Source organism: Acomys minous (genome assembly GCF_964271855.1).
Source record: "Acomys minous genome assembly, chromosome: 15".
In the NCBI taxonomy this organism is placed as follows: domain Eukaryota; kingdom Metazoa; phylum Chordata; class Mammalia; order Rodentia; family Muridae; genus Acomys; species Acomys minous.
The window spans coordinates 41,281,503-41,296,960 of record NC_140497.1 but is presented as its reverse complement, the minus strand read 5'-3'; the positions used below and the strand labels follow the sequence as shown (position 1 = coordinate 41,296,960).

The 15,458-nt window shown below is 38.7% G+C and overlaps 1 protein-coding gene across 2 annotated transcripts in view; it reads left to right on the top strand.

Moving 5' to 3' along the window:
- Window positions 1–15,458, top strand: part of NEIL3 (nei like DNA glycosylase 3) — a 49,600-nt gene that overhangs the window by 7,758 nt on the left and 26,384 nt on the right. For both annotated transcript variants that reach the window (XM_084759685.1, XM_084759686.1), the window contains exon 2: window positions 6,404–6,528. In XM_084759685.1, coding sequence (XP_084615811.1) covers window positions 6,404–6,528 — 125 coding nt within the window. The remainder of the gene's footprint in view (window positions 1–6,403; window positions 6,529–15,458) is intronic.

The window sequence follows — 15,458 nt, the reverse complement described above, 5'->3', positions numbered from 1 at the left end:
TGGGCCACCAAGAGTGCATTGTGTGCTTTCCAGTGAGATTTCAATGTCGTCTTTTTCATCGATAGCCTTTGTCAGATTTCAGACGATAGGATGGAGCCGGCGACACCACTGTGTGAGGACACCGGCTTCAACCGAAGAATGATGAGTTAGAGTAACATTACCACATACTACACGTCATTTTTAAGGATCCGGATCCCTGGGTCCTGTATTTCCCTTAGTTGATGATCTTCTTTCCTAGTTTACTCAGAAAACCTAATCGATCAGTAGATAAATAGCAATTGCATGACTTCATACTGACTCCCGTTTATACCTGTGTTGTCTGCCCTCCATCCTGATACTAAACTGTGTGTGACCTTGAACCTTCTCGCTTGTGAAAAATGGTGCTGCAGCTGCTCTGTTGTGTGATCGCTTTCCATTACTGAATCTTTCCCACCAATGCACAAACATGAGTCATCTCAAAACAAACAAAAGTTGGCTTATCTCCATTTCCTCTCTTATTCCCATTTCTGTATCCTATGCACTGTGAATTCCCTCTGCCTCCCTGCAGCCATTCCTCTTCTCTATGGTTAATCTTAGCCCTGGTGCCCTAATCAGGTTTCTGTCATTGCTACATCTCTAAAACTCTTGCTGTGAATTACTCCTGTGTGGCTGAGTCCAGAGTCCAGGGTCAGATTTTGTCTTACTTGGTTTGTCAGCAGCCGTTGACGTGCCCTAATCTTGGAAATGTGTTTTTCAGATGCTCCTGGAATGCCACCCTTGCTGGGGTTTGCTCTTGCCTTGCTAGCTGCAGGCTTGGTCTCCTTTGCAGCTTCCTTGTTCTCTTCTCTGTAACATCCTAAGCCTTCTTAGCCGGTTCTTCTTCCTCCCAATAGCTTAACTCAGAGTACCCTACCCCTTTGGTGTGCCTATGCTGTTTATCTGTACATAGTCCCTTCTATCTCATTTAACGTCGCTGTTTTAGACAATTTCTTGGCAGAACACTGAACAAAATTTATATCTGCAAGCTCAAACATCTCCTAAACCTCAGAATCCCATATTTATCATCTTGATCCTTTCCTAACAGACACCTCAACTTTAGCATGTCTAAAACCAAGCCTTCTTTTTCCACTCCTCTATGCTTTCTATCTTTGTGACTTCTTTCTTATTATCCGGACCCCAAACTCATCAGCTCGATCTCTGACTCGCCTGTTCCACATTCAGTACATCTGCAAATACTTTGTTTGACTTTCAACATATGTTTAAAAATTAGGCCATTTTAGTATAGCTACATCTCACGGGTCCAGATGCTAGCGTTTCCTAGCTGGATCTTTGTAGTTGTCTAATAAGTAATATTCAAGCTTTTACCTTTAACTCCTTCAGCCAAAATTCTATCCGGCAGCCACTGAGTGCATTTAAAATACTAATGTAGGTCATATTTTTTGCTCCATTCCATTAAGGAGAAAAAGCCACTCCTTAAACTGGACCTTGGGCCACACAATCTGATTCCTTTTATATGTCAAATCTCACTTATCTCATTCCACTAATCCTCTGTATGGTGGCCAACCTGGCCTGTGACGCAAGAAAGGAATTGTACTGAATTCCTTTCTCCAAAGCCATGGCTTTCTCCCTCACCTCATTGAAAATGTGATCAATTGCCAATTCCCCCAGTGAGATTAGGGTGTCTCCCTTTAAAACTGCAACCTGCTGCCCCCAAATCCCATAACCTTCTTCTTTCATCCCTCTCATGATCTTTTCCCCACCAGCGTATAAACTCTACAATGTGGAGTAATTCAATTTGTTCTACGTAGCGATATATGCCCAGCTTTTAGAACACAGCCTGAAACATACAAGGAAGTCAATAAACTTTTCTGAAGTGAACTAATCCAATTAAACAGCTGTGAATCGGCCATTTTTAGTGGAAAGGGTTGTCTTTCTAGATGTCATGTACCATTTTGGTTGTCAGAGAATGTCAGTCGTAGACAAAGTGAAGAGAATAACATGAACTGTCATTGCTGCTGGTTTCTACAGTTTTTCCGTAAATGATGTAAGTTTGTGTCAAAGCTGTTAATTTAGCAATTTGAGGAGACTTCACATGAGACAATTAGGACTCATTGACTACTTTATTCAGTATGGTGACAGCGTCTGAGTCTTTGCCAAGAGCCATTATAAAACAAGGTGAAGTCAGAATTGGGTGAAGGAAAGAAGGAAAAAAAAAGTCTGGGCAGGGAAGTAGATGGGGTGAGGACTGTCTAATTGTGTGAGTTCCCATGTAGGGAAAGAAAGGGAAGCAATGTGCTGTTTAACTTGTGAAAACTGGGCTGAATGAACTTAAAGCTCAAGTGGCTATTTCCCTTTGAACCAAGAACTGGCGAACCTGCTAGATGTGTGTGTGTGTGTGTGTGTGTGTGTGTGTGTGTGTGTGTGTGTGTGTGTGTACGTGCTTTAAATGGGGGTTCAATTCATAATTGACACTCTGTTGGAAGCCCTAACATCACATTCAGAATTAGAACAGCCCTAATAGAAAAGAGTATGTATGTTTAAAACTAGATATAATGAAAAATTTGTAGGGCTGGATATGATGTAGTTGGCATTGGAGTGGTAGAGAAACAAGGTTCTGAACCATTTATTAATTATTTTCTTTTTTTATTATAGTTCTTTTTTAACATATACATTATATTATTACACATAAATAAAATAAACTACATACAGCAGGAAGAACCTTGAAATAATCACGAACTGTGTGTTACATTCATAGTGGTTTGACTATTTGTATTTGAAAAACTTGAAGTAACCATCTTTCCTATCTTGTTCAGTCTAAAATTCTGAGGGAGAATCAATATCGTTCATATCTCATCTCTATTAACTTAAAACATCCTAACCCCTAATCAGCTAAGCTTAATTGTAAGACTAAACTGGCCTTCAACCCCTTAAGAGCCTTGAGAAGGAATAAAATTTTTTTTTGTTTTTTTAATTGAAAAATAAAATCATTCATATTACATCTCAATTGCTATCCCATCCCGTGCATCCTCCCATTCCTCCTTCCCTCCCACTTTCACCTCATTCCCCTTCCCTATGACTGTCACTGATGGGGACCTCCTCCCCTTGAATATGATGCTAGGGTATCAAGTTTCTTCTTGGTAGTCTGCTATCCTTCCTCAGAGTGCCATCGGGCCTCCCCATCAAGGGGACATGGCCAAATAAGGGGCACCATAATTCGTGTGAAAGTCAGTTCTCAGTCTCCACTTAACTGTGGAGAATATTCTGTCCCTTGGCTAAGTCTGGGTAGGGGTTTGATGATGACTGCACATATTGTCCTTGGTTGGTGCCATAGATCGAGAAGAACCCCTGGGCCCAGATCTGCCCATCATAGTGTTCTTCCTGTAGGTTTCTAGGACCCTCTGGATCCATCTATTTCCCTATCTCCTATATTTCTCCCACCTTAAGATGTCCTCACCACTATCCCATTTTCCTGGTAAATGAAGACTTTCATGAGACATACCCCTTGGCCTAGTGGAGAAAGAATAAAATTTAATTACCTAAGTGAACCTGAAGTACAGGTTAGCAGCTTCCAAAACAAAAAAATGACAAAGACAGTTTACTGCCTGAACAGTCACCCAAAACTCTATATAATGTTGGAGCATCATCTCCAGCCTTCTGGCCCAATACATCTGACAGACATACTTGAGGCAGGAACTATTGAAGACTTGCTTACCCTGTCTTGGCAGAGTTTGGGCGTTGACTCTGCCTGTATCCAAACTTGCCTAGTTTTAGGTAGAATTTTGTCTGTGGCACAAAAGAGGACTTTTGCCCATTGGCATGTTTTCCACTGAGCCGTTAACTTATAAGTGAAAAATGAAAATAAGACTTTAAAATCTGGGATCTTGAAAATGTGGCCTAATCCATACCTAGACAAAAGTTACTTATAATACTTCTATGTCTGCTCTGTATTTCATCATCTTAAAAGTGTCCTGGCTAGTTTAAAGGACTTTGTACATACTAATTGGTTGCTATGGAAACGTACCTTGAAATCTGCTATTGTAGTCTGTACTTGGTTTGAAGTGTATATAAGTGGCTTAGGGACTCCAGGAGACAGAAAAGCAAGACTCTTGTTTATAAATTTAGGATAGTTACATCTTCATTTATAAAAACAAAGCAGATGTGAATTCATGTTTTCCCTTCTCTGAGTACTCTAGCCTGCCTTGCTAGTACTTGACAATCATTCATAGGTCCTTGAGTTCATTTCTGAAAGAGAATTCAGAAGCAGACGTTCTCAGGACTGGACCAGTGACAGCTGGACCAGTAATTCCTAATGCTAAAATTCCCTGGGTTCTTCCTTTGTCTTATGCAGAAGTTGGAGGCTTTTGCGTTTAAACATTGTTTGTACATGTTTATCAATCATTCTGAGCCTGTAACCAATTTCCCATTAGTTACCACAGAAGATAAGACCTAAACCAGTTATGGTGGCACACACTTTTAATAACCAGCACTTGGGAGGACGAAGCAAGAGGATTTATGTGAGCCCGAGATTAGCCTGGTCTTCATAGTGAGTTCTAGAATAGCCAAGGCTGTATAATGACACACATCTCAAAAACCCGAGGGAAAAAAGAAAAATAAAAGGTGAAGATTAAAAGGCATTTAAAAACTCTTTAAAGTTCCTTGAACTTTAGCCAATGGAAAATTCTGGCATGAGTTATGTCTATCACAACCTTTAATAGTAGAAGAATGGTCACTATTGTCAGTCTTCTTATACATTAGCTTGTTATTCTCAGAAATAAACACCATAGTTTCTTTAAGAAAAAGAAATAAAGGCAATATGGTCATCCTGTATTATATGGTTAATATTTGCTTGTAAGTGAGTATATATCATGTGTATCTTTCTGGGTCTGGGTTACCTCACTCAGGATGATCTTTCCCAGCTCTATCCATTTCCTGCAAATTTCACGAAGTCTGTGTTTTTGATAGCTGAATAGTATTCCATTATGTAGATGTAGCACAGTTTATCCATTTCTAGTTGAGAGACATCTGTGTTGTTTCCAGTTTCTGGCTAGGAAGGATGCTTAATTCTCATTTAGAAGGGCAAATAGAATAGACAGTGGAAGCTGTTGAAGAGAGAGAACAGGTAGGGAGCCTACCATAGAGGTCCTCTGAAAGACTCCACCCAGCAGGGGAGAAAAGCAGAAGCAGAGTCTCACAGCCAAACTTTGGGCAGAGGGCAGGGAGTGTTAAGGAAGAGTGCTGGGATAGAAGGACCCAGAAGGGACATGAACTCCAGAAGAAGACCAACAGAGCCAACCAATCTGGGCCCAGGGGAGCTGGCGGAGACTGATGAACCGAACAAGGACCATGCATCTAGAGGGCCTAGGGCATGGGATCCTCTAGAATTGGAATTAATTATGAGTTTCTTTTTATAGGTGCTGAGAGCCAAATTCAATCTTCTGCATCAGCCGCAAGTACTCTTAATCACTGAGCTGTCTTCTCCATCCTCCCTGATTCTATATTTATTTATTAATAAATTTAATGTTTTTATTAAATTTTGAGTGTCCATTAAATGATGCCTATGAAACATCTAAATGATAAAGCACGATATACACAACACTAGTATACATACTGTGCAGCTTAAGGAAACAAACATTAACAACATCTGAGCCAAATCCCACTCCTTACCTCCCCCATCAAAAGAACCTATATTTTGTACTTATGCTTTGCATTATGTGTGCAATTACATAAGTTTTAATCCTAACTAATTTGTTTGCTTTTGGAAGGCTGGTGGGAACATGAATTTCCTTTTCTTTGTGTTCTTGGTTCTTTGTGCCTTTGGTTCTAGGCTCCCACAGACCATGGGAAGGGGAGGTCTTATTCCTTAGCTTTCCTAAATGCCCGTATACCTCAGGCTGGCTTCTGTGCTTTTCTGCTTGTCTCTTTTCTTGTGGATTTTTGACTTAACTATCCTTTGCTTGCCTACATTTCACCAGTACAGTTAAAATCTTTGCTTTCTTTTTATTCATCACCTTTAGCAGTCCAACCTGATTGGATTGTTCCTTCCAAGGAACTTGATACAGAATTTGAGAGGTGGAGCGTTTTATAATCTAGTTGTTAGTTTTACAAGATTCTTGGAGCTTTCCTGTAATTGTATGCAAGCACACAAGCACAATATGGTCTTGGAAAAGGTCATCTTCATTATTTACAGTGACTTTTATTTTTTTCAATTAAAAAATTCACTATTCTCTTTTTTCCAGTGACTGCATAGTAATTGCACAAAATATATGTAAATAGGTAATTGCATTATTTAACTTGTTAGAGGTCACTTTTCTTTTAGGAATGAACCTGGTCATGGAATAGTAGAACTGGATTTAAGAATTGCGTTGTAATAGTGTTTAGTTTGCATATGTGTGTGTGTATTACATATGTATGTATTTTCTACTAGACTGCTACAGTGAATGCTACGGATTCTGGCTGGAAATTCTTGAGCCTGTTTAATGGATATGCTTACAGTGGCGTGGAAACCTTGGGGAAGGAGCTGTTTATGTACTTTGGCCCAAGAGCTTTACGGTAAGATAAACCTGTCCAATACATCATGCTGCTCCATGTTTAAGGTGGGTGGAAGACTTTGTATGCTGTTTGCCAGGTTTCACATTTAATCATTTGGAAAGTGTTCCAAGTTTAAGAGAGCTTCAGTGTGAAAGGCTGGAGTTGTATTATGGAAAGAAATAAGTACAAGAAGAATGCATTGTGATGTTACCATTACTTGTAGGCCAGTCGATTTGTTTCTCTTAAAAAAAAAAAAAAAAAATATATATATATATATATATATATATATATATATATATATATATATATATATATATACACCAGGGCTTCTCTATAATACCAGATCTACACGTCTCCTTTGATTTTTGGCAAATGTTGATTATTTTCTGTAACATAGGTTATTTTGCATTTGTGACAGACTCCAGTTTGGTTTAAGTGCATCACTAGATTTTTTTTTTTCTGTCCTCATCCTCTGAAGTTCTGAAAGGAACGTGGGAAACTTAAAGGATTCACACGTTTCCCACAGACATACTAACTTATCCATCATTTTGGAATTCTTATGGGAATGTGCGGTTAATATAGTGGCAAAGGACAAACCATATATTATGGCCTCGATCGACTTGCTAACAATTAGACTTGCATGACCGCCAGTTTAACTTTTTTCAGGTAAATGGAATAGGTGTGAGTGTTAAAGTGTCTGTCAAATTACCATGTGGTTTTTTTAGAGGCTAGCCTCAGGTTTTGCAAACTGTGAGTATAGGTTTGCTTCCTGGGATCTTTTTCCATGTTCCTTTAAGATATTGGCCAGCTATCACCTTACAAGGAAAGAGTTGTTCCTGGACCCTGCGCTTCTAACTGAAGGTGAAAAACACTCCTAGAGGAGACACAACTCTGTTATTTATTGCACCTCATCTCTCGCATACTTAGAGTACTTCAGGTTTCTGTAATTGCTTCTCCTTTGAGGTGTTCTCTTACTTGTCAGCAGCTTCTGTCCTTGGGCCACATTGTCAGTTCATGGTTTTCCTTTGTCTGGAATTGATAACATCAGCATATGTCCGCTGGTTCATGCAGGAATGATGTATTGCCAGTTACGTTATTACCTCAGTAGATAGATGTGGTTGAAAACACTTAGGTCTGGACAGAGTCATACCCAACGGGATCCATGGATGATGGGTTGAAAACATTGATATGTTATTGATTCTTGGTGTTAAGTGTAGATTTATTTTGGTAGGATGAGAGGGAGGCTTTTTATCAAATGGTCCCCACCAGACTGATAAGGGGGGGGAAATCATTTCTCACCGAACGGCTGTCAGTAAGTGTTCCATGAAGTTCTAAACAAGGGCAATCACATCTTCAAGCTACGTGAACTAGTGCGATCCCTGGAGAGTACCTATCTCAATATGTGGGTAGGGAAAAATTCACCGGCTTGCTTACTTTGAATTTCCTGCAGCCCTAATGACTATTCTGCTAAACATCTCAAGGTCACTGTCAGGCAGCTGCTGGAATCTGAACTTAGCAATCAAAGCTCAAGTGCATCTCACATTACAATATGACTTTAATTTAAAAAAAAAAATGCAGTCCTGACCTATGGATCTTAGGGAATAAAAGACTCAATCAAAGAGAGACGATCTATGTGTGAAACTGCAGGTCTGTGAGCTTTGGATAAAAATGTAGTCTACTGTTTTGACTTGCTTTCTAGCCATAGTACTTGTCTTCATCTTAGAGAGCAAGAAACATGCTTAGAATATTTCTTTCAGTTATCCAAATACCAAGATTGGTGTGATCAGTTTCCCTCTGAACTTTAGTGATAATGCCTGTTCACAAACAGGGAAATTACCAATCTTCAGGCATCCATTTGTTTATGAAAGTAGAATATATTGTAAGATAATAATACTATGGTCCATTCCAACATAATATGGTAACTATATTAAGCTTTTGCTATATTAAAAGCTACACTTGAGAAAAATTCAAATTAGAGAGTTATTATTTGTTGGTAAAAGCTTTATCCAAGGGATCGTAATAGTACCATGGAACACTAAACTGTATTTCTTACGCATTTCATTTACAGGCATAGTTGCAGTATTGTAGGATTAATATCTATATGGACACTCTCTTCAATTAAAACAAGACAAAATAATTTTTGCATCTATTGTTGGTATGTACTTGTATGTGTAAGCATATATGACACAACACACATGTGGAGGTGAGGGGACAAGTTTCCCATTTTATCTTGGTACCAACAATCTCAGATGACCATGCTTGGATGGCAAAGGCCATTATCCAATGAGTCATCCTGACAGCCCTAATTCTTAATTCTGCTATCAATGTCACAAATATGACCATAAACTAAGAAGTATAAAAACATAATAAGCCCCATAGCAAATCTGATCTTTATTTACCTTAGATGCTAATATGGCTAGCTCATGTGCATGCATCAGTGAATCTGGCCAGTTAGGCAGATCTACCATACAGACTAGCTTTCACCATCAAAATGTATATAACTATTACATTTCTAAGCACTTGGCCCTTTCTAATTTATGATTTATGTGACTGGCACTGACTGTGACTTGCAAACCTATTCAGAGACCAGAAACTGTAGTTGTAGTGTTTTGTAGATTTTGCCATTGGGCTTTCATAATGCTTTGTAGTTTAAGTGGTATGAGCCCCTCATCTGATATACATGAAATAATATAACTGTTCTTCTTAGTTTGCTAAGCTGTCTTCATGGCATTTATAAACTACTTATAAAAGATTTGTACAGCTTAAAATTGTTTTCATATTCCATCACAAAACATGTTGGATAAAATTTAAATATGATAAGAATTATGAACTAAACCATATACGTCAGAGTCATAAATACTTTGCGTTCAAACTCACGCCTCCCTTGGTTTTGGGGAAAATGCTTTTTTGGAAATTCGTCATCAGCTGGAATGACCATATTCACAAGAAATTTGGACATTTTATGGTGAGACTTTGGGTTTTCTGTCATTATTGGACTACATTTTTTAAAATTTGATTTTTTTTTAACTTTTAAGATGCATGGGTGTTTTGCCTGCATGTATTTATGCTCACCGTGTGTATGTATGCCCTATGATGCCAGGAGAGGGCACCGAAGTCCCTGGGATAGAACATAGAGCTGTCTGTGAGCTATCATATATGAGGAACTGAACCCACGTCCTCTGAAGGAACACCAAGTGCTCTTAAAAACTAAGCCATCTCTCCAGCCCTTGGAGTGGGCTTCTTTTTAATATTGTGTAAGATTGTGTGTGTGTGTGTGTGTGTGTGTGTGTGTGTGTGTATGTATGTGTGTGTGTGTGTGTGTGTGTGTGTGTAATACATGTGTGTGCCTATTGATATGTGCCCATGTATCATGTGAGGAAACCAGAGGAAAATGTCAGGAACAACAACTTTTCCACTCTATTGTCTTGATATAAGAGCTCTCACTGAACTTGCCACTTGACCTGTTATTTGTCCAATGCACGCCTGAAATCCGCTGTCTCTGCCCACGTGCTGGATAATCGCAACCATGCCTGGTGTTCTACAAGGGTGCTGGGGATTCAAACTCAGGTCTTCATGCTTATATAAAGCAAGTGTTCCTACTCACTGAGCCACATCTCCAAACCCTGTATATGTTGTTGTATGTAAGGCTGTTTTTTCAGATGTATGTTTGGCAAGTAATTGCTCCTTGTCTGTGTCATGTCTCTTCATCTTCTTTATCATGTCCTTTGAAGATCAACTATCTTTAATACTAATGACCTCTAAATTTTCTCTTCTTTGGATCAAACATTTTTATAAAAAGTTTGAAATTCTCCCTACTACAAATTCACTTGCTTCATTTCAGTTTTGTATTTTTACTTTTGTGGCACTCATGTTTAGGACATTGGTTCGCTCTGGGTTAAATTTGGATAGAGTGCAGGACAGGAGTTGTAGTGCTTTTGTTTGTTTGTTTGTTGTTCTCCCTGTTTCCATCCAGTTATCTTGACAATTTTGTTGTAGGAATTACCATTTCTCTAGTAAATGTCTTTGAATTTACTGAGAAACAGTTGACCTCATATGTGAATTTCTGAACTCACCATATTCTTTAATGGATCCAGGTATCCATTCTCATCAATAATACAGTATTACTAAAGTAGATACAAATATGGTTGATGAGTCATCTTGCTTTATTCATTTTATTTATTCTTTGAGAATTTCGTACAATATATTTTGATTGGATTCATTCCCTTCCCCCAACTCTTTCCAGGCCTTTCCACCCTCTCTACCTAGCAAACTTCATGCTCTTTCTTTTAACAAACAAAAATGGAGTTCAATTTGCATCTCTCAACTTCTAAGCATGGGGCCTGCCCTCAAGTCTGGTTGATACATCCAGAGATACTCCAAATACTCCATGAAGTTCTCTCCCAGAAGCTATTAATTGTGAATAGCTTCCTGGCTATTTGGGGTAGGGATAGGACTTTCTCTTCTCCATTTTGGGGTTTTTGTCTGCTTTGAACTTGTGTGTGTCTTTGTGCGTGCTGTCACAGTATCTGTGAGTTCATATATACATCTTCCCTGTAGAATGTAGAAAACATGGTGTCCTTGGAGTCATCTACCACCTCTGGCTCTTATAATCTCTCTGTCCCATACCTCCACCTAAGTCCCTGAGCCTTGAGGGGAAGGATGCGATAAAGACATCCCATACAGAGTTGAGTGCTCTAAAGTCTTTTACTCTCTTTTTGTTGTTCAGTTATGGGTCTCTGTATTAATTACCATTGACAAGAAAAAGCTTCTCTGATTAGGGCTGAGGGATATACTCATCTTTGGTACAGCAATATGTCATCAGGAGGCATTTTATTGCTATGGTCATTGCGCAAAATAATAGTAGTAGGTATCCTCTAGGGCCCATGACCTATTTAGGCACAGGCTCTTAGCTTCATTAACAGTGTCAGGTATGGGTTCTGTCTCAGAGCGGGCCTTAAATACAAATTTTAAAAAATATTTGGTTGCTCTCATACATTCCTGCCACTATTGCAACAGTGGGCATATCTATCAGGCTGATAATTTCTATAGTTCACAGCGTTCATGGCTGGGTGAAATTCATGATTACTTTTCTCTTCCAGTTATTTGTATAACAGCTTCCAGTACTAGCCAGTAGGGGGGAAACTTCTACTTGAATACCAGCTAGATTTTTCTACGTTCTGTATCCTAAGTGTGTGATATCTTCAGCCTTGGGGTCTTACTCTCTAGTTTGGATAGTATTGGGCATGGCCTGTAAAGTTTCAGGGAGGAATCTATGGGACCAGTTTTGCCAATAACTAAAATGATATAGTCCAATCTTTGTACTGAGGCATGGGCATTATTTGGTGGCATATGATATCTAGCTTGGCTATTGTTTTTCCCATCATATAGTAGCTCTATATTAAATTTACATATGTATATATATTTAGGATGCTTTACTAGCAATATATTTCCATTTTCTTTCAGGATTATCCTTGTTATTTTAATTCTTATCATTTTCCAATTTTTATGCTCAGCTACAAAAATCTGTCTAAGGTTACTTGAGGGTTTGATAGAGTTTACATTGAATCTGTCTATCATTGGGTGATTGTTGTTAGGTTAACAATATAGGGTCCTGTCCTATTAACGCAGTACACATATTTATTAGGTCCCTTTTGTTTCTTTTATCTGTGTTTCTAGTTTTAAGTTTCAGGCATAGTTATATGTATGTATGTATGTATGTGTATGTATATATATATATATATATATATATATATATATATATATATATATATATGTCAGATGTTTTAATTGTGTTCTGTTTCTCTAACAAACATGATGACCAAAGCACCTTAGGTGAGAATGGGTTCATTTTAGTTTACATTTCCAGGATTTGGTTCATCATTGAGGGAAGTTGCGCAGTAATCCTAACAGGAACTGAAACAGAAATCGTGGAGAAGTTTGGCTTAGTAGCTTACTGCATACCGGCTTAGCCAGCTCTCTTATATAGCCCAGGATCATTTGCCTAGGGATGGTTCTATACTCAGTGGGCTAAGCCCTCTTACACCAATTAGTCATCGGGACCGTGCCCCAGCCTAACCCAGGCAAGTTCTCAGCTGAGGCTCTTCCTCATAGATGCCTCTAAGGCTGCCTCAAGCTAACAGTGAAGCTTATCTAGAACAGTGGACTATCTCTGTCAGTGTAAAGGGTGCTTTTTAAAAGTCAGAACTTTCAGTTCATTTCTAGTAAAATTTTTTGAGTGTGCCTTGACCTTGTATCCTCCAACTCCGCTAACCTGAATCATTCTAGCTTTCTTATTTTTGAATCTTGGTATATATAGGTGTTTTGTTTTGCTTTGACTTGGGGAATCTATGTGAACACTTATGCCATCTGTGAACTGAGACAGTTTACTCTTTTCTTCCCAAACACATTTTATTGCACTACCTAGAAACCCTACTGCGATGTTGAGTAGACTGGGAGATAACTTTCGCTTACTCTCTTTGCTATTTGCTTTATTTTTTCTCGCATCAAATAGTACCTTTCTTGTTCATATGATATAACATCTATAGCACAGTTGCCCCAGTACAGCGAAGACAGATCACTGGCAGACAGGATAAAACAAAGCAGGGTGGCTTGGGAGCTAAAAAAAAAAAACTTTATTAAAATCTATGAAGAAGGAAGGTATCAGGTAAAGAGTTGAACGGTGTCTGCTCTATAGCACTGCTCAGGTCCAGTGGTGGCCTGCTCGACAAGAAGCGCTTTTGTCCCTCATGGTGCCTGTCCAGTATCCCTAGTTCTCTCATCAGCATCCCCCTGCAGGACTGCTGCCACAGCACTGGTACAGAGTCTAGTGGTGGGTGGTTGGACCAGAAGTACTTGCTCTTTCCACAATGCTCCCTTGCTTTTCTCAATTAATGCAGGGAGAAGAGTTTTAAAGGTTAGAAATCACAGTGACGTTAGCTCAATTTCCTTTGCCCTTGTATACCCAGCCTTCCAAGCATTAGCTGACTCAACAGATATTCAGGAAACAGGTCTGTTCTAGGTAATTAATTGTTCTAGATGCTTCTACTTTGTTTTAATTCCATGGCCTTCCAGAAAGCCCTCATCTTTATGTTCAGGTCTTTCATTGCCCCCTTGAGGTGGGAATAGAAAAGAGTGTTTTAGGGCACACTCAGGGCTGATGCTCTGTTTCTTTTCTTCTTCTTCTTTCTCTCTTATCTATTTGTTTATTTTTATTTTATGTACATTGGTGCTTTGCCTGCATGAGTGAGGGAGCTGTTTCCCCTGGCACAGCAGTTACAGGCAGTTGTAAGCTGTCATGTCGAATTGAACCTGGGTCCTCTGGAAGAGCATCCAGTGCTTTTAACTGCTGAGCTGTCTGTTTCTTTAGCCCCCCCTTTTTTTTCTTGCACTTCACATACATGGTGAATTGTACAGTTTGAATTCTATAATTCTGATCATACCCTCTACTTCATTGTGATGGTTTAACCTTTCTATATATTGCTAGATTCCTTTTACTGAGAATGGTTTTATTTGTTTTCATGAGAGATGTTCTAAAGTTTTATGTTTAATATACCTCTCTGATTCTGGTATTAGGATAATACTGTCTCCTAATGAATTGTTAATTTTTCTGTCCTATCTGATTGTTAATGTAGATGTGTACTGATACACTATTGACTTGTTCATTGTGTTTAAAGGCCTTGGAGGAAAGGAAGAAAGCAAAACAGATAACAGATAACATAAAAAATGTAACAGTCAATATGGTGATTAATATTGACTATCAACTTGACAGGATCTGGGATAGCCTGGAAGATAAGATGTGGGCACACCTGTGAAAGATTAACTAGATGAAATTAGCCTTTAGCCATACCTATAAAGGATTATCTTGATGAAGTTAATTGAACTATGAAAACGCAGCCCAAAGAAGAGCATCTTAGGTACCAGGCTGCATTAAAAAAGCTGAGCAGAACACAAATGGCTTTCTTTTTCATTGTGTCCAGAATTTTCAAGCTCTGACTGCCTCTATAGGGGTGTGTGTGTGTGTGTGTGTGTGTGTGTGTGTGTGTGTGTGTGTGTAGATAGATAGATAGATAGATAGATAGATAGATAGAAAGAAAGATAGATATAGAAAAAGATATTCCCTCTATAGGAATATATACAGCCTTGGTAGGGATATACACTGCCTCAAACTGGAGATATACTTCAATGGGGATGTAATTCCTTAGTAGGGATACATACTGCCATGATAGGAATATATATGCATGCAGCCTTGAAGCTTGAATCAAGATAAACCCTTGTTCCATCTTAGGTTGTTTTTCCAGAGTTTCTTATCACAACACAAAGATAAGCAAAGACAGAAGTGTTGTACAGAATGAGTGAAGATTTGTGATAAGTCAGATGGTCTAACAAATTCTTGTATCTGTAACTCAGAGTAAGAAGAGATGTTTTTATAGAGTTAAATGGCTGGGAATTTTCCTAGCAAGCCCTATATACTGGAAGTTCAAAGAACCTCAAATAAAAACAAATACCCCTCACACATACCTAGTCATTGTGCTAAAAGCCACAGATGAAGAGAAATCCTGAAAACAACTAGATTAAGAGAGACATATGAGGAAACAAAGTTGAAAAATGCACTGAGCTTTTCATCAGAAACTCTGCAAGACAGAAGACAGCAGGGAAGCCTCTAAATTGTCGGAACAACAAACCTCTCAACTGAGAATTCCAAGCTCACCAGAAGTATGTATTGAAAATGAGGGGACGATAAAGACTTTAAAGGAAACAAATGAACAAAGCTATGAGAATCCAACACAGCAGACGCACAATATTGAGAGAAGTCTGTCTGTCTCACAATGGAATAAATAGCTGGTAAAACTTTTAATCTGCTGGAAGAAAGAACAGTAGACACGGAAAAGAGCAATACATAGATTTTTTTTCTTAAAGTGTCTAAGTCAGTCTTTTTTCCTTTTGTTTTATTT